The sequence below is a fragment of the Mesocricetus auratus genome, unplaced genomic scaffold (assembly GCF_017639785.1).
Source record: "Mesocricetus auratus isolate SY011 unplaced genomic scaffold, BCM_Maur_2.0 Super-Scaffold_100007, whole genome shotgun sequence".
In the NCBI taxonomy this organism is placed as follows: domain Eukaryota; kingdom Metazoa; phylum Chordata; class Mammalia; order Rodentia; family Cricetidae; genus Mesocricetus; species Mesocricetus auratus.
The window spans coordinates 9,824,833-9,843,312 of record NW_024429191.1 but is presented as its reverse complement, the minus strand read 5'-3'; the positions used below and the strand labels follow the sequence as shown (position 1 = coordinate 9,843,312).

The 18,480-nt window shown below is 45.6% G+C and overlaps 2 protein-coding genes across 5 annotated transcripts in view; one reads left to right on the top strand and one right to left on the bottom strand.

The window, feature by feature from the left end:
• Ift140 (intraflagellar transport 140) overlaps positions 1-1,408 on the bottom strand; it is an 80,079-nt gene extending 78,671 nt beyond the window's left edge. The window contains exon 1 of one of the 2 annotated variants that reach the window (XM_040748307.1): positions 648-1,408. The gene's annotated coding sequence lies outside the window, so the exon portion shown is untranslated. The remainder of the gene's footprint in view (positions 1-647) is intronic. The other variant, XM_040748305.1, reaches the window with a different exon arrangement.
• A 319-nt stretch (positions 1,409-1,727) lies between these two features.
• Positions 1,728-18,480, top strand: part of Cramp1 (cramped chromatin regulator homolog 1) — a 61,597-nt gene continuing 44,844 nt past the window's right edge. The window contains exons 1-3 of one of the 3 annotated variants that reach the window (XM_013121744.3): positions 1,728-2,019; positions 3,534-3,874; positions 16,483-16,613. In XM_013121744.3, the coding sequence (XP_012977198.1) occupies positions 3,535-3,874; positions 16,483-16,613 (471 nt within the window). In that variant the 5' untranslated portion in view covers positions 1,728-2,019; position 3,534. Of the gene's footprint in view, positions 2,119-3,533; positions 3,875-16,422; positions 16,614-18,480 lie in introns of all 3 variants that reach the window. The other 2 variants (XM_013121743.3, XM_013121742.3) reach the window with 2 other exon arrangements.

The following is an 18,480-nucleotide window of genomic DNA, read 5'->3' as shown; positions in this document are numbered from 1 at the left end:
CTTAGTTCAGGAACAAGTACTTATTAAAACAAACCCCAAGTATCTAGGACATAAAACAAGAAAAAGAAAAATTCACATTTTCCAGTCAACTGATCCTCATTTTTATAATCGTCAAAGGTAAACGCCTCCATCAACTTTTTGGAAAGAATCTGTTAGGCTCATTATGCCAAGGAGTCATACTAACAAGGCTTAAAGAAAAGTCACTCCTCTGAGACACTCAGGAGCAGAAGTATGGGTTCTAAAGCAGGTTTTCAAGGGTAATGAGTGACCAGTGACCACGCTCTAGGCCAGAATAAGGCCACTGGCTGCATCAAGTAGACATTCCTGAAAAGCTGTGCAGTTCAAAGCGGTTCAAGTCAGTTCATAGTATCTTTATAAGCCACTCGAAGGTTGACTAAGGGCAGGATTTTGGCTTTCTTGTCACTTCACACTAATTGCATCCAGAGGAAACCACATGGCAAATCGAAAGTTCAGCATGGGGCCCCAGGATTGTGCATGGAAGAGATAGCCCTCATGAACCCAGCATAGAGGAATCAAGAGGGTCCTGGAAGGTCATGTCTAGGCCCCCAGCCCGATCTTGGAGGACCCACCTCATCCGAAGCCTGGCTGTACTCCCTACTCCAGCCCCAGACCCCTCTTCATCTCACCTATAGGAATCTAACTTCGCCAGATTTCCTGTACCTCTGTGTTGCCGGGACAACGCCGCTCGAGGAAATGAGAAGCAGTCGAGGGGAGAGCGATGCGCCTCCGATGCTTCCCGAAACGACTGGCGGCTGGCGGCGGAAAAAGCCGAAGACAGTCGGTACCACTCGGCGCAACTCCGAATCTTAGGCCCGCCCCAGGGCCACAGTTTGGGATGCCTGCTGATAGATGGACCAGAACTATTTGCTACTCAGGGCAAGCTGTGCCGAGCTTCCTGGTATTTTCTCCTTGGGTTCATCCTGCCCACTCCACTGCGGAGGTCATCAGTCGGCGCTTCGAGGAGTTTAGCTGCATTTCCTCTGATGGGAGGACGCGGCTCGAGAACTTCTCTGGGACGTTCTGAGTACCGGACGCCGCGCCCGAGTGTGGCGCGTTGACGTTTCGGGAGACAGCTGCAAGCCAGTGCTCCGCAGAACCTCGCGACTAGTTACGGAGTTCCCTGGGCGACCGTGCGCACTTGAGCCAGTGTTAGCCAACGGCGGGTGTCGCCGGAGAGCAGGCGCAGTCGCACGGTCCACGTCAATGAGCGAAGGGGATAACCAGAGGCGGGGACCTCCCGTGGACTGGGGTATTCATTTTCAAACGCCACTTGCGTAAGCAATAGAATTTTTAAAAAACATTTCTTTAGCGCTTCGAAAAGGAAAAGTGTCAGTGGGCTATGCTATTATATGCTACACCTGTCTTCTGAGTGCCTTGTCTCCACCCGAGTTCGCGCGCGTTTCAAGACGCCCCGCTGAGGCGGCGATTTCTTCTCACGCATCCGTCAACACAGCCACAGCCAATCACAGCCAGGACGCTGAGCCTATTGGCTGTCCGTTCGCCAATCCGAAGAGACGCACGGTCCGCAAGAGCGCGAGGTTGCCGTCACAACACGCCCCACGTTGCGGGCCCTCCCCGGTAGACCCTGTGTGCACGCGCACGAAGCCGCTGCTGACCAATGGCAACACAGCTGGTTGGGCGCGCCCGCAGAAAAGCTGGACGTGCTCGTCTTCTTGCAAGACGTCCGCCCCGCCCCGCTCCGGCGCTGACTTCAGGTCCCCGGCGGCCGCCGTAGCCGGAACTGTTTAGAGCGCGGTGCCCGGGTGTGGGAGGGCGAGCGGCGGCAGCACCGGCGCCCTCAGCCCTGTCAGCCGCACACCGGTTCATTGAGAGGACGTGCGAAGGAAACGGTGCTCGGCGACCGCATCTGACATACGACCACCAGCCCGGCGTCGCGGCCTCGCCGCAGCCGGAGCTGCCCGGCCGGGTTGGTTCTGCGGGCGCCCGCGGAGGCCCGGGATCCGGGATCCAGGCTGCCGGGAGGCGTGGATGAAAAAGGTGACCGCAGGCTGCACTCGGGTGCCTACGGGATCCGCGGAGGGGCCGCGGTATTGGCGGGCTGCGCTGCGTGCAGCCAGCGGTCAACTTCTCGGGAAGGTGCGCGCTTCTCCCAGCCGGAATGGGACAAAGGGTGTGGAGCCTGGTTGAGGACCGCAGTGCCCGTGCCTCCCACGGTCAGGAAGTGACGGGTTTCATTGACGGACTCCTATGGAGTCTACCGCTGCTGGCGAACGACCGGAATGCGCCTGGGGATGCAGCCCGGCGCGCGAGCTAGTGGGTCTTGTTGGATTGACGCGTTTTGCTTGGTGTCATTGGCATGACTGGTTCTGGGAATAGGTTTCACTCCCTAGCGCAGTGACAGGGTTCTGGGCACCTGGGCGAGATGCTTAAAAGTGAATAGATTCAAAGAGAAGTCCTGTGCTACGAAATCCTTTAGCCTGGATTTGTGTCTTGTGTAGTTCTGTGCCAGTTTTCTTAAGCCAGTATTAGAAAAATCAGATCCAAACAGGAAAATTGAACACCATTTGTTGCAGCACCATTTTGTGGTGTTACTTCGAGTTTTATGTCCCGGTCTTTACCCTCAGTCTGTTTGCTTGTTAGCGTTGGTGCCTTCTTCTGTCTAGTTTTCTTATTACATAGGAATGTTCTCAACAGTTGCGTTGAGACTAGTGTGGTGTCTGCTGAAGAACGCACTGTTTCTCTTTCCTGCTTCATCACATGCACAGCCTGTGCTTAAGATGTTGGGATGTACCCGATCCTTAGTTTATTCTGAGTGTAACTTACTTAGGCTGCAGATAATTGTTATTTTGTTTTATCGATATTTTTATGATAGTGATATAAGTTAACACAAGAATTTTGTTGTTTCCAGAATTGTTTACATAGTTCAGTTCCGATTCTTGAAAACCGGCTGGAACATAATAGTGTTTGCTGTCACTTTTCCGGTGTTCTCTAAACCTGTTCCACGCAACAGACTCTGTTGCACGAGCGTTGTAGTCGGTCTATCTCCCACATCCCGCCTGGGAAGGTACCCTGAGTGCAGAGCCTCTCTCTTGCATGCCAGGTTCAGAAGGAGCGGTAGCTTTGGCCCTTGGAGCACTGGGGGCTCCGAGGGTAGCGCAGGCCGTTGCATTAGTCAGGTGCGCGGCACGATCACGCGCGTCTCCAGAAAGCAGAGGGGAGGCTAGGGGCCACGGGCGGTGCGGGGAGCGAGGCGGGCCCAGGCTGGGCCATGAACTGCGGCGCCGTGGGGTAGGTGGCGGGACAGTGGGTCCCATAGCGCTAAGGCCAGGCCTTGCTGCCTTGCCTTCCATGGCTCCCGGCGGTGTCAGCCAGCCTGGGTTGGGGGCATCCAAGGGCGGGGCGGGGTCCCGGTCCGGTTGGACTCAGCACTGTGCGGGCCCTCGGGCGGGCGGCGGGCGGCGCTGGAACAAACAACGGCCGCCATGTTGGGAGGCCGGCGGTAAACTTCTGCCCGTCGTCCGCCTCACCGCTCCTCGCCTCTCCCGATGCAGGATGACAGTGAAGTTGGGCGACGCCGGCAGCGGGGAGGAAGGGCTCAAGAAGCTGGGCAAGCGGACAGCCGATGAGGAGTCGCTGGACGGAGAGGGGCCCGGCGGCGCGGACGCGGCAGAGGACAGCAGCAGCACAAAGAGGGACGGGCAGACCCCTCGGCCCTCCGGAGCCCCCGCGCCACCCAGAGGGCTACCAACACCGTCCCCACCGCAGGGCAGTCCCCAAGACCAGCACCACTTCCTCAGGTCCAGCGTGCGTCCACAGAGCAAGAGGCCCAGGAAGGACGCGCCCTGCGCTGTGGGCACTGGTGGTGCCAGCGGTTCCGGGCCGCGCGGAAAAGGTAAGGGACCCGATGCTTTGATGGGTGGCAAGACCTCCTTGGGTGGCACTTGCAGAGGCACGTGTCCCCTTCGACTCCTTCTGTTGCTTTTCTCTTTACACTAGGATAAGGGGCAGTGATTGTCCTTTCTCTGGGCAAGAGAAATAGATTCCCAAAGGGTCCCTGATGGCTTTCCATGGATGGCCATTTTAAATTATGCACAATAGCTTAAGAACAGGCAGAGAAAGTACCTGCTGCTCTCTTTCCACACCTCAAGTGGTGGGAATGTAACAAAGGAACCGGCTTTTGAAATTTATGTGCCGGGGAGGCTGTTGATGAGAGATCCAAAGACTAATGTTAGTGATGGCAGAGGCTGGGTTTGTCTCATTGTCCTCCACCAAAGAGTTCCTGATTTGAAAGTATGAAGAACACAAAAATGGCATAGAGTTTCAACTGAGGCTTACTTGGTGTCACAAAAAGGAATCAACAGTGATCTATCAGGGGGCAGCCCATGGTGCTGTCCTTGGGTTGAGACTGTTACTGCTTTCCTGAGGCCTCTTAAAGAAGTAATCTTTAAAAAGTATCATTTTGGTTAGTCACATGCCCGTATTTCCTTGTCTGCTTCTGTCTATTTGTATTTAAACATCATGGTTTTTATTAACTATGCGGGCAATTTGCTCTTATGTTCTTTTCAGACCAAGCCCCCCCCCTTTTAAAGACAAGATCTGCTGGGTAACCCATTGGCCTGGAATTTACCAAGTAGCCTTAGGCTGGCCTTGAGCTCATAGCAGTCTTTCTGCCTCGGCTTCCAGAGTGCTAAGATTATATACCTAAGCTAAGATGGTTGGCTTATAGCACCTTTTTAAAAATATCAAATGAAACATCAGTTATGATTTCCATACATAATAGCCAGGCATGAAGGCTAGAGGCCGAGGGCTGGTGGATCTCTGTGAGTTCAAGGCCAACTTAATTTACATAGCAAGTTCTTGCCCCCCCGCCCCCAGGGCTCCATAGTGAGACCTTGTATTTCAAAAAACAAAAACAAATCACTCACTTTTAGCACTTGAACTATTATAGTTTGTTTATGTATTTATTTATTGTTTCTTTGGCAAGTATTGATTTAAATTACCAAGATGACCCTGGTAGTTTTAAAAAGGAAATGTTTCAAGAGCTAAGCAAGAACCCTCGTTGAAGATCTGACCTAAATGTGTCTCATTCAACTCACTTCTGCCTTGTCCTCATCTGGAAGGCTGGCCTTCAGATTCATGGCCTTACCAAATGATGAAGCATTTTGGAGTATGACTGCTTAAAGATCTAGTATGAGGTAACTTTGTATGTTTCCGAAACTAAAAGTTGCCTCACATAAGTTCGTTTTGGTGTTAGAAAAACATGAGTTTACAAAACTTGGATGTTTTGTAAAATCTCTTTTCACTAGAAGATATAGGTATCCTTAAACTTCTTGGGTCTGTGTTAAGCTCTTTTGTGTTCTGGGGTGCCTTTGGTGGTGGTATTTCAGAATGCCCTGCCTGTGGACTCCTACTGATACCACATCTATCATGTCCTTGCCATCTCAGTTCTGTGTTCATTCAGATTTGCTTTTCTGTCAGAGGTGTACACACTTGAGAAAAAGGGAACAATAGCAGTTGTTGGTGCCTCTTGAAGTTTGACTGCTGGGAAGAAATATGTTGGTGTAAGCGCACTGACTTATACATAGCCCCTGTATATAGAAAGGGTGCCAAAACTGGTGTCCAGGGGGTTGGGAGCTGTGAAGTGATAAAAGGAGATTTGCTTTTGTTTGCACAGGTTGAAGAGGTTTCTTGGTTAACTTCTCCCTATGTCATTGGTGCTCCTGGTTCTGGTTCTTGTCCACTGCTGTAATAGTGCTTCTAGAAGGGAAGTGAGAGTCTGTTTCTTTCGACAACTTCTTTGGCAGTGCCTGCCTTGCTGATGAGTCCTCTTGGTAGCTGCCATCCACTCACGGGCTGCATAGACCATTTGGATGTACTTCATCATGCCCTGGATATCTCTATTCTGGCTTTGGAGAAGCTTGTTCAGTCATCACATCCATCCACTGCCAGGAGAAGTCAGGTGTGACCACATGCCATTCTCGTTGTGTAGCCAACCTTCAGAAATGCTTCTCTGGAGGAACGTTTCTCTTACACACTGGAAATCTCCACTTTGGCTGTCCAACATGGGTCAGTAGGAAGTGAGGAATGCCTGCAATTTTAGTCTCACTTGGAAAAAAACATGACTTGCATATGTGAAGAAAACTTACAGTTGAGCAGTGGTAGTTCCTTTGCTTGTTGGCTTCCCATCTTTCCAAGTCTCATCCTGATGGGAATTTGGAGGAATGACTTATGGAGAAGATAGAGGTCCTCCTTGTCTTGTTTTTTTGTACATACCTATGCTTTCTTTTTCTGAGGGTGTAAGAGTAGATTCTTTGACTTGAATGAAAAAAAAGAAGACTTAGTCCCCCCATGAAAGACATTTTTCATTTCTGTAACTTTGTTTTTGAATGGCTATAGAAACTAGTTTATTGTTTCTATACTGAGTTCAACCTAAAATAGAAATAGCAGATCTGGGGCTGGAGAGATGGCTTACAGGTTAAGAGTACTGACTGCTCTTCCAGAGGACCCGGGTTCAATTCCCAGCACCCCACATGGCAGCTCACAGCTGTCTGTAACTCCAGTTCCACATATGACAAAACACTAATGCATAAATAAATAAATAAGTAGTCTTGCCATACAAGCTGCTTCATATTAAAAGAAAGAAAGAAATAGCAGATCTGCTTGATTTTTCCAATCCTGCCACACTGCCAGGAAGACTCAAGGACCCTTTTGTGACTGAAACCCAGTTACTGAGACTGTTACTAAGAACCTAGTCTGGGACCTAGAGCCCTCTGATGTTCTTCCTTGTTTGGCCAGTTCATGTACCAGTAGACTCCTCAGTAAAATAGTTTATCTCTCAGAGCCTCAATTTCTTACCTTTAAAAAAGGAAAAAAAAATGGAGAGATGGTTCTGCAGTTAAGAGCACTTGTTGCTCATGGTGCCCAGAACCACTATGGTGGCCAAAACCATCTATAACTGCAGTTCCAAAGGATCTGATGCCCTCTTCCAGCTTCTGCTGCACACTGCATGCATATAGTACACATATACATGTAGGCAAAACACCAATACACAAATAGATCTTTTTTAGAAGATGTTTTTAATTTCTTTTTTTTTTTTTTTTTCTGGTTTTGGTTTTTTGAGACAGGGTTTCTCTGTATTGTTTTGGAACCTGTCCTGGAACTCACTCTGTAGCACGGGCTGGCCTCAAACTCACAGATGTCTGCCTGCCTCTGCCTCCCAAGTGCTGGAATTAAAGGTGTGTGCACTACCAGTGTCTGACGAAGGTGTTTTTAAAAGGTGCCTTCTAAACATCTCAGCTATTGCAGTCAGCTTTCACATTCTAAAGAGGTTTGAACTAGCAGTCTGGGGTTCAGCTTCCACTCCAGAGCTCCCAAATGGCTGGTTCATGTGTGTAGCAGGGAAGAGGTAAATCATAATGCCTAAAGTGTAGATTTCTTTTTTAATAGTCAAGTGAGCTCGTGGCTGAGACCTGTACTTAACTTAGCCTTCAGGGTTGAAAACTTTATAGGACTTGGATCTAATGTATTCTTAAGAGAACTTTCTGCAAGGTAGGCTTCCTGAAATCAACATATAGTCCTGGATCAGGTGAACTTCTACTTAGCTTTTGCCTTTGGGAATGTTCCAAGCAGGAAACAGCCAAAATACCACTCTCCTCCATATAGGTGAGGATGGTATTAGGACCTGGTGCTGCTTCATTGCTCTGTGACCACTTTCAAGGCTTTTCATTAGGCATTGTGCCCAGCATTTACTTGCTGGCTGGGCTACAGTGGTTTGTATCATGAAGCCTCTGGTTCTATACTGTCCAGAGGGAAGGTCAGAGCATCTGAAGACTAAAGGATAGAACACCGTGGTTCCTCTACCCAGTCTAATTCAGTGAGAGCCCATTGTAGTTATGCATGGGCAGTGACATTAAGCAATGTCAAGAACGTTGAGGCCCAGGGAGAAGAGGAAGAAGAAGGGGACTCTGTCTTGCTTCCAGCCACTCCCTCTGTGACATCCACTACATGTAATCTCTATTTCTGACATAGACCACACCTGTTCTCACTGTTTCAGAAGAGCTAGGACACACAGACTGTGATGACGCCGAGACAAAGAGGAAACTATCAAAACTGTGTATAATTGTGTATAATTTTGTTTTTGAAACAGAGATTCATTCTAGCTCTTGTTGCCTTAGCTCTTTTTTTTTTTTTTTTTTTTTGGTTTTTCGAGACAGGGTTTCTCTGTATTGTTTTGGAGGCTGTCCTGGAACTCACTCTGTAGACCAGGCTGACCTCGAACTCACAGAGATCCTCCTGCCTCTGCCTCCCAAGTGCTGGGATTAAGGCGTGCGCCACCAACGTCCGGCTTGTTGCCTTAGCTCTTATGTGCAAGTACATTACTCAGAGGTTCATGATAAATTATAAAGTTCAAGGAAGTTGTTAAGTAGGTAAGGTAATGTCAACTACTGTGTTGAAGGTTCACTGTATAACTCTGGCTGGCCTGGAACTTGAATTGTAGACAAATTGGCCTAGAACTCACAGAAATTCATCTCCAGCCTCTGCTTACTGAGTACTAAGCTCATTTCCTTTTAAGGTTGAAATGAATATAGTTTAAAATGTCTACCTTGGTAGGATTATTTTGCTAGTAAAGAATGCTTTAGCATTTTGATATTTGTACCTTATTTTGGATTGTGTAGAAGCTATTTCAGATAGCTAAGTCACAAATTAAAAAATTAGTGCTGTCATATAGTATATAGAAAGCTTTTGTTAGGTTGAATAACTGTGATGATCTTGGCACCAAAGATCAATATGAAAACCACCGAAAAACATTCGTTTGTAGTTCTATAGAGACAAAAGGTATTGATAATAGAAGACAGTGAGAAAAATCCCTGTGGTAGCCGGGCGTTGGTGGCGCACGCCTTTAATCCCAGCACTTGGGAGGCAGAGGCAGGCGGATCTCTGTGAGTTCGAGGCCAGCCTGGTCTACAAGAGCTAGTTCCAGGACAGCCTCCAAAGCCACAGAGAAACCCCTCGAAAAACCAAAAAAAAAAAAAAAAAAATCCCTGTGGTAGTTCATGAGGAGGACTTAGGTTTTTATAGAGGGATGGGAGAACCTTTGAGGTATGACACTGAGACTTGCAGGTATGGGGACAGGAGGCTCATTGGAAAGAAAGGGATCTCTGTTGAGGTGATAAATGAGTAACCTAAGGATGAGAACTGAGGTTCTAAGTCATCTTCGAGTACAAAGCAGGGCATTTTAGAGTCTAGTCACCTTGGAAAGGTCTTACAGAACAGTTAGAACACACAAGTGGCATCTTTGGGAACTAGTTGAATGACCACAGTTGAGAGTATTGTTCATGAAATACCTTTCTTATGAATCAAGCAGCATCTTTGTATGAGAATTGATAATGGTCCTGGGCCAGTGGGAAGTGTTTATATTCATCCCTTGAGATGACAATAACTGAGTACTGGCTTACTTATGAAGGTTCCTTCCTTGTGACTTTGGTAATGATGGTACCTCTCAGAAACCTGTGACTCTACAAACAAAGCTGTTTGAGCTAGCTTCTGATGTGCATGTCATATGCTAGCAGAGTCACAGGATCTGAGGTTCCCTTCATGAACTCTTGCCTTTAGCCTTGTCTATGTATACTGTAAATTGAAGTGACCTTGTTGGGCCTTGATGGTACTTACCATCCTTGGCTCCTGTGAAATGTCCCTGTCCTCATATGCTGCAAACATAGGGATACTTTTCTGTGCTGAAATTGAGAGTGGGCAAACTTGGAACTGATTCCAAAACACTGTTCAGAACAGACCAAATGAACAGGACAATGAATGCATCTCTTGACTTAGCTGGTTGCCTGCTATCTGGATTTAATGTTCTTAGTTCTCAGAAGGAAGCTCACAAGCCACACAGAAAGAAACCTTCAAAACAGTGAGTTAATGTTCTTTTAAAATATGGTAGATTAAGCTGAGCGGTGGTGGCGCACACCTTTAAACCCAGCACTCAGGAGGCAGAGGCAAGCAGATCTCTGTGAGTTCAAGACCAGTCTGGTCTACAGAGCAAGTTCCAGGACAGCCTCCAAAGCCACAGAAAAACCCTGTCCCGAAAAACAAAACAAACAAACAAAAAAATATGGTAGATTATAATGGTATCTTTGAAGTTGACCAAACTGTTCCTGTTCTTTACACACACACACACACCACACACACACACACACACACACACACACACACACACACACCGTCTTCTCCTTCTCCTTCCCCTTCTCTGTTTTTCTCACCCACACTTTTTCTCCTTCTCCTTCTCCTCCTAGTGATTGAAGCCAAGGTATCACAAATGAGCTACAATATCTAAACCCAATCATGAAGTTTGTAAACATGTATTTTTAGGAAATAGAAATCAGGGAGCCATGCAATGGTGGTGCACGCCTTTAATCCCAGCACTTGAGTTCAAGGCCAACCTGGTCTACAAGAGCTAGTTCCTGGACAGCTAGGGCTACACAGAGAAACCCTGTCTTGAAAAAACAAACAAACAAAAAAAGAAATAGAAATTGGCCTGGAGAGATGGCTCAGTGGCTAAAAGCACTGACTGCTCTTCCAAAGAACCAGTATTCAATTCCCATTACCCACATGGAGTTCACAACTGTCTGTAACTTCAGCTCCAGGGGTTCTGGCACCTTCACACAGACATGCATGCAGTCAAAACAGCAATGCACATAAATAAATCTCTAAAAAATAAAATTAAAAAAGAAATAGAAATCTTTCAAAATCCTAATATCTGCCATTCGTGAGCCATGTGGTTTGGGGTAGGTCATTAAACCTCTGTTTCCTTATCTTTCACAAACTGAGCAAAAGACCTCAAGGTCAAGTTTCAAATTTTGTCCCTTACAGAACTCTGATTTTGTAGCCCTGTGTGTAAGAAACCTGTTGCCACATGATGTTTTGGCCAGGGAGGATGGGGGTATTGACTCTATAGAGAAGAATAGTAAGATCGCAGCATGGGAATGGGCAGCTGCTTAGCATGGGAAGAAGCCTGGGTTTACAGTGAGAGTGTTGGGTCAAGCCTGGTTTTCCCTGCCTGGCGACCTTAGGCTTTCATGGTTTTGATCTGTGTTAGGTGCTAGTGTTCTTCCTCTACAGCTTTTGAGCTCTGCTTTTTATAAGGACAGAATATGTCCTTATATGTGTGTATGTGTATATTTTCAAGTTGAAGTCAGATTCTGTTACTCCCAGGCTTGCTGTTTACTGAACAGCCATGTAGCATGAGGAGCTACTCTGTTTTCTCAGCATTCCTGGTTGACAGACAGGGTTATTTTTGTCTTCCTCAGGTAATATCAAGGTAACTGGGAAGGAGACCACAGCCATACATGCTCTGGAGACCCCACTATAGGCATGATGAGCTATGTGAATAGAGAGAAAAATGTGAAATTGGTAGAGCACAGCTGGCCTAGTGACAATAAAGCCTCTGGAGGATAGAGGCACTGATGTTGGTGAGAGGCAGGAATGGGTTTTGTGGTAGGGTCTTTGGAGCCTGGGTGTGCTTGTTTGGACACTGAGGCACAGGAGGCCAGGACCAAGCCTGTGTTTAGTGGCCTCTTGTCTGCCTCCACTGCTCCTGAGCTGTCACTGAGCTTCTGTTGCCTGAAGCTTGGTGCCAAGTTTAGACCTGGGAGAACAAGACCTTGGCGTTGCTTTTAGGGGGCTGTTCATTGGGGAGCCTATTTGTATACACCATGTCTCTTCATATTTCAGGGACACTTACATTTGTCATACATGCTGTCAGCAAAGTCCTCTGTGTTCTCAAAAGCACCCGTGGAGCCTTGGCCTCTGCACCTTGGGGAAGCTTCCAGTCCTCAAGTCCCCTGAAGTCATTTCATCATCTTATACATTTTTATTTCTGCTATTTTCCTGTTCACTGTGGTGACGTATTTATTATCTATGATTTAGTAAATCCTGCCTGAGGATTCAGAAAGCAAAGTCAGCCATAATTCATAGAAGCCAGGCACACACTTTAATTCCAGCAGCCAGAAGCTAGGAGGTGTGAGTCCAAGACCCCATCTAGACCTATACAAGATTGATCCAGTCCTAAAGAGTAACAGCTCACACAAAGATGATCTCAGCACCTGGAATCACACGCCTTTAATCCCAGCATTAGGGAGGTATATAAGACAGGAGCAAGGTCTCAGTATTGAGCATTCATTCTCCAGCCACATTGAGGATCAAGCATTCATTCTTCAGTTACATTGATAGGAAGACGGTCAGTCTAAGGATTCTCCAGCCACTCTGAGGAGAGGCAACAGGATCAGCCCATTCAGCTTGAGGTAGTGGTAAGAGCTAGTGGCCCACTACTTTGCTTTTCTGACCTTCAACTTGAAGTTTGAATATCTGTCTCTGGGTTATTTTGTCTTCACCTGAAATTTTGGAGGAAGACTAGGTGTCAATGTTCTTTCTCCAAAACTTTGAGTTCTAAGATGATACATAGTAAATGCTAGAAATGGTTACATACAGTGATTTGCTTTTATTTTTGAATATCCAGGTTGTCTTAATTTCCTTCCTGAGGATACAGTACTTTTGAAATAACAGAAGTTAGGGCCAAATATCTCAAAGCAAATGGCAGGTCTTTGGAATGGTGGCTGTTGCTCTGAGGAGTTGCTTGCCAGATCAGCCCTTTTCACTGATGTAGATTCATGCTTTGGATTGAGATTTGGTCTACTCTGTCCCTGAGGTTCCTTCTACCTCATATTGGCGTCCATTCTGCTTTCCTTTGTTTCACTCTCCCTTATCCAGGTCACCAATGAAACAGTAAATTCTCATGACGTTTGTCAGACATGTAGCTTCTGGGATTTTAAAGTGGTACCTGTTATTTCTGACCATGCAGGTGCCAACACAGACTAACAGGAGTTAACCTGAGTGGTGTCAAAAGAATAGGCTGACTGGCATGCTGTTACTGGGGAGAAGAGAGAGCTTGTATTTCTTGGGAAACTAGAAATAACTCATAAGTTCTCCATTGTGGAGGTTTAGAGGTGGACAGACAGCACTTCTTGAACAGTGGCATTGAAGAATTATGGGTTCCTGGGAACCAGATGTCTTGGTGTTTGAGAATTGTTTTCCCTTTTTTTTTTTTTTTTTTTTTTTTGGTTTTCCGAGACAGGGTTTCTCTGTGGCCTTGGAGCCTATCCTGGAACTAGCTCTTGTAGACCAGCCTGGCCTGGAACTCACAGAGATCCACCTGCCTCTGCCTCCTGAGTGCTGGGATTAAAGGCGCGTACCACCACTGCCCAGCAGAACTGTTTTCATTTGTGACTTGATTTTTAGTCCACTGCAGAAACATCTTCTGCCTCCTGGAAGTGCTGTCACACCCTGCCTGTAGGAAAAACCTTAGGAAGCCCCAGGATTGTTATGCTGCAGGGACAGGCAGTCTTGAAGTTTGTGCAGCTTTTTTTGGCCTGCTGTGTAGCTCAGGGACCTGAGTAGCATTGCTGGTGTAGATGCAGACTGGAGTCCATTTTCATTCTGTGGCTGTGTTCAGAGCAGTAAATACTGAGTACCAAATACAACACTGATGGTATTAACAATTTCCACTCTGAGTAAAATGTTTTGCACTATCTAGGAAGGTTACCATGAGCCATGTGATGTCATTAACTGTTAGAAATTTGGTGTGAGATTAAGGAACTAGGTTTCTTTTGTATGTTTTTGTTAATTTATTTATTATTTTCACTTATTTTGTGAGACAAGGTCTCACTGTGTAACCTTTGACTGGCCTAGAACTCATTACATAGACCAGGATGGCCTCGAACTCATAGAGATCTGCCTGCCTGTGCCTTTTGGAGTGCTGGGATTTAAAGGTATGCACCACCATGATTTTTGTTCTTAATCAATACTTAAATAGCTTTATGTAATTTAGGTTATTACTAGGTAACTGGACAGTTTGGCTGTGGTAAACTATTGATTTCTATGTTGTTTTTATAAGCCTGATAGTATTGCCTCTTGAAGTTAACCCACACATATCTAAATGAGAGACTAGAGCCCATTTGATGTAGCTTTCTAGCTGTAATGTTTTCCATGTATGCATATATGCAGATTTCTCAGTGATATTTTCAAATATTCTACCTTGCAATATGACTGACTGACTTCTTTTTGATTCGCAGTGAGGTTACCTCCTAGTAAACTCACCATAGGGTAGAGACTATGCTAAGCTGAAAGTACACTTAATAAACATAAGTTGTAGCTGGAGAGATGGTTTAACAGTTAAGAGCTCTTGCACCTTGTTCAGAGAACCTGAATTCAGTCCCAGCATCTATATCAGATAGCTCAAGTCCCAACATCCCTATCAGGTAGCTTACAACCATGTGTTAAATCCAGCTCCAGGGGATCTGGTGCCCTCTTCTGGCCCCTATGGGCAATCACACATTCACTCACAGATACATAGACACAGCAGGTACACACACAGAATATAAAGAATAAAAATCTTTATTGTTTTGTTTTTTGAGACTGGGTTTCTCTGTGTAGCTTTTGGAACCTGTGTAACAAGTCTGGCTGTCCTGCAGCTTGCTTCATAGACCGTGCTGGCCTGGAACTAACAGATCTGCTTGCCTCTGCCTTTTGAGTGCTAGGATTAAAGGCGTGTGCAACACCTCCTGGCTGGACTCTTAATTTTTAATTTTTTCATTCTCTTCTATGAAGCTGTTTCATTGGTACTCCCCAGGAAAGGGAAACCCTAGGGGAGGAGCAGCACAGAAGCTATTCAGGCTGACTGGAAACTGAATTTCAGATGGAGAGACCTACAATTATCTCATTAGGAAAACATTTTCAGTTTTCTGATCCAGACTTGGTATAAAGGCCTGTAAACTTAGTACTTGGGAGTCTGAAGCAGGAGGATTGCCATGAGTTCAGGGCAAGCCTGGGTACTGAGTGAGACTCTGAAAAAAAGAAAAAAACAAAAAGAAAAATCTGTTGATTGGCATTTGCTTTTTAAAGGATTTTTACTTCTGTGGTCTTACTTTCTCCCTCATAAGATTGTTTCAAGCTTAGAAGGTTTCTTGACATCTTGTAGTCCTGCAATTTTATAAAAGGAGATTACTGACTAAAATAGGGGTGCTGTGAGATCCTGTACCCTACAACAGGAAGGATCTCAGCTGACAGCACTAGGCTAGGGCATAAATTCTTCATCTGTGACTCATTTTCTCTCCAGGGTATCTTACAGTTTGGGGGCTACTCTGTTAGCAAAGGATTTGGAACTTTTAAGGGTGGCAGTATTTTAGGACTCTAGAGATAATGTTGAGATATATAAAAGATAAAGGAAGGGGTCTTCTGTATGGAGATAAGATCAGTGGGAGAGTTTTTGCCTAGCATGTAAAAAACTTGGGTTCAAATTTCTATTGCTGGAGAGGAAAAAAAAGAGACCAGGTGTTACAGGATTTCCTGCCTGGTTCTGCAGCCACCTTGCTCCAAATGAACACACAGACACTATATTAATTTTGAAACTGTTGGCCGGTGGTTTGGACTTCTTATTGGCTATCTCTGTCTTAACTGTTAACCCATTTTTATTAATCTAAGTATTTCCACGTGGTCTTATCTTACCAGAGAAGGGTCTGTCTGTACCTGTTATTCCCCTCCTCCACTACATGGCGACTCCTCTCTGCCTAAATTTCCCTGAATTCTCCTCGTCTGGTAGCCCTGCCTATCCTTCCTGCCTGGCTACTAGCCAAACAGTGCTGTATTCATCAACCAATAAGACAAATATATATATACAGAAGGACATCTCCCATCAACCAGCAGTCTTCACACTATAGTACCTTAAGCATTAAGTGGTCTATATTAAAAAATATCAACCTTATTTATATAGACAGTGTTTTACACATAAAATGCCCCTTGTCACTCAAAAGTTCAGTTTGTTTATTTAAAAATGTGGTAAGGGGCTGGAGAAATGGCTCTATAGTTAAGAGTACTGGCTGCTCTTCCAGAGGACCAGGTTTCAATTCCCAGTACCCACATGGCAGCTCAAAACTGTCTGTTCCAGGGGATCTGATACCTTCACATCAATGCACATAAAATAACGTTAAATAAATTATTTTTTAGAAATCTTTAAGAAAAAACTTTGGTAAGTGTATTTTAATTTTTTTAAAAAAGCGTTTGAACAAGAATCAGGATGAAATATGGTTCTTGGATTTGCTGGAGGGACAAGGATTATATAAGTATGAACAAAATGTCAAATTCACTGTATTGTTAAAACAATCCAAAGGCCCTCTTCTTACAGTCAAACATTTTAGATTCATCTTGTCAACTCTGGCTTATATTCAGGACTCAGTGCCTTATGGGTGCTCTTTTGCTGGCATCGCCTGTTGAAGAGCTAGAGTTGGGTTGGGCAATGGGCCCCTGTCCTTAGTGTCCCTCTGTCCCTCCCTGCTGCTATCCCTCTGCCTTCTGGAACAGGTCACTGTATAGTCTTTTCTCTCCAATGAGGTGACGGCAGTGCAACATCTTCTGGAAACATATCTGTAGTTGCTCCTGCCACCCCTGCAGGAGGTTCGCGCTCCTCTTCCCGGAACTTAGGATCTTCAGGACCTGAGAAGGAAGAAGGAAAGAAAGTCCGGAGGCAGTGGGAATCGTGGAGCACAGAGGACAAGAACACATTCTTTGAGGGACTATATGAGGTGAGTTGTAGACATGAGACAAAACCCACGAGCAGTCATCATCCTGCGTTCTCACTGTTTACCTTGTGTTTCCTTTGCTGCGTAGCTGTTGAATGGGCAGGTTCTATCAAGGAGCCCCAGAAGTGGCTAGAGCAGTTGTCATCTCCTTCCTGCAGCTATTAGGATGAATCCCCTTTCCCAAGGCTCTCAGTCATGTTTCATGCACACTTCTTGCCTGGAGTATGACCCTCCTTGGGGCCTTTCCTTCCTTGGCTATGCAGTGACTGATTTGGTGGGTGTGCCCAAGTACAGAAGGACACATAGATACCTATCCCCATCATCCAGGAGATATTACACCTAACTTAGAGCTAAATTCCCAGACCCACTGTCTACTGATATGGCTGTGCCTGGCCAGCTGCCTTCACTTGGAAGTTTGCTTCTCAGAGCCTTGTAGTTATTTATGAATACACTTTCATTAACATCAGATGTTGTCGTTGTAACAATAAGCAGCACACTTTTTGAGGGTATAGGCAACTGTTATTGTAGAAATTACTTACAAGAGAAAACGGGCAACCAAGGTGAGTCCCTAGCTTTCTGCCACAGAACCGGAAGCCGAAAAGAGAGCATGCGTTTCTCCTGCATGGACTTTTATTACCACCTCCGTACACACCTCTAGCCTCGCCCAAAGTGGGTGTGGTTAGCGGCATAGTTCACCACCCCTTCATTACCACATCCATATGTGTCTCTACTCGTGCCCAAAGTGGGCATGGCTAGCGGAGCAGTCCTAAAGTCTCCTCCTACAAGATGTGTTTTTCATTGTGATCATTTTTAAAGGATTTATTTGTTTTAGCTTTATATGTATGTGTATTCATACCACGTGCATGCAATGTATCCCTTAGAGGACAGAAGATTCCAGATACCCTAGAACTGCAATTACAGATGGTGGTGAGCTGCCACGTGGGTGCTGAGAATTGAACCTGAACCCTTTGGAAGAACAGCCAATGCTTTTAACTGCTGAGTCCTTTTGCTTATTAAAACAACAAATGTCTATAAATGTGCTGCAGCCATGTCCATTCTTTTATGTGCTATTGGGGCTGATTGTTGACCCAGTAATAGAATTGAGTGGTTGTAGTAGATGTGTCCCTTGGTGTGTGTGTGTGTGTGTGTGTGTGTGTGTGTGTGTGTCTTGGTGTGTGTGTCTTGGTGTGTGTGTCTTGGTGTGTCCATCCATCTCCAGGGTCTTGTACATGCTAAACAAGGAATTTACTACCAGGCTGATTCCCCAGCCTATTTATCCATTCTTGTTTATGATTTTTTTATTCCTTGCAGATTCTGTTATTGTAAATAACACTGTAGTGAACATTTTTGTTTACATTTCTTATTTTAGATGACTTCTTTGGCATGTTGACTTAATCAGTGAGCCTTATTCTCTCTCTCTCTTTTTTTTTTTTTTTTTTTTTTTGGTTTTACAAAAAAGGGTTTCTCTGTATTGTTTTGGAGGCTCTCGGACCAGCCTGGCCTCGAACTCACAGAGATCCACCTGCCTCTGCCTCCCGAGTGCTGGAATTAAAGGTGTGCGCCACCACCGCCCAGCGAGCCTTATCCTCTTAATAGTTAATTCACTGTAGAGATGGATACACCTTGCCAAGTCTAGTAAGGACAAGCTCAACACAAGAATGAGGTCTAGGAATTTAAATCATGAAGTGTTTCCAGAAGATTAGAAAAGGAGACATTTCTAATGGGCTACAGACTTGTTTCTTTATATTCCTATGACTGGTATGGCTCTTTCTTATGGCTGATAGGCTAAGTTCTGCCCCATTCCAGGTTGGTGTGACTGACATGTTTACATGATTCAACCCTTGTTATCCATAGAGTGAATGAAATAGGT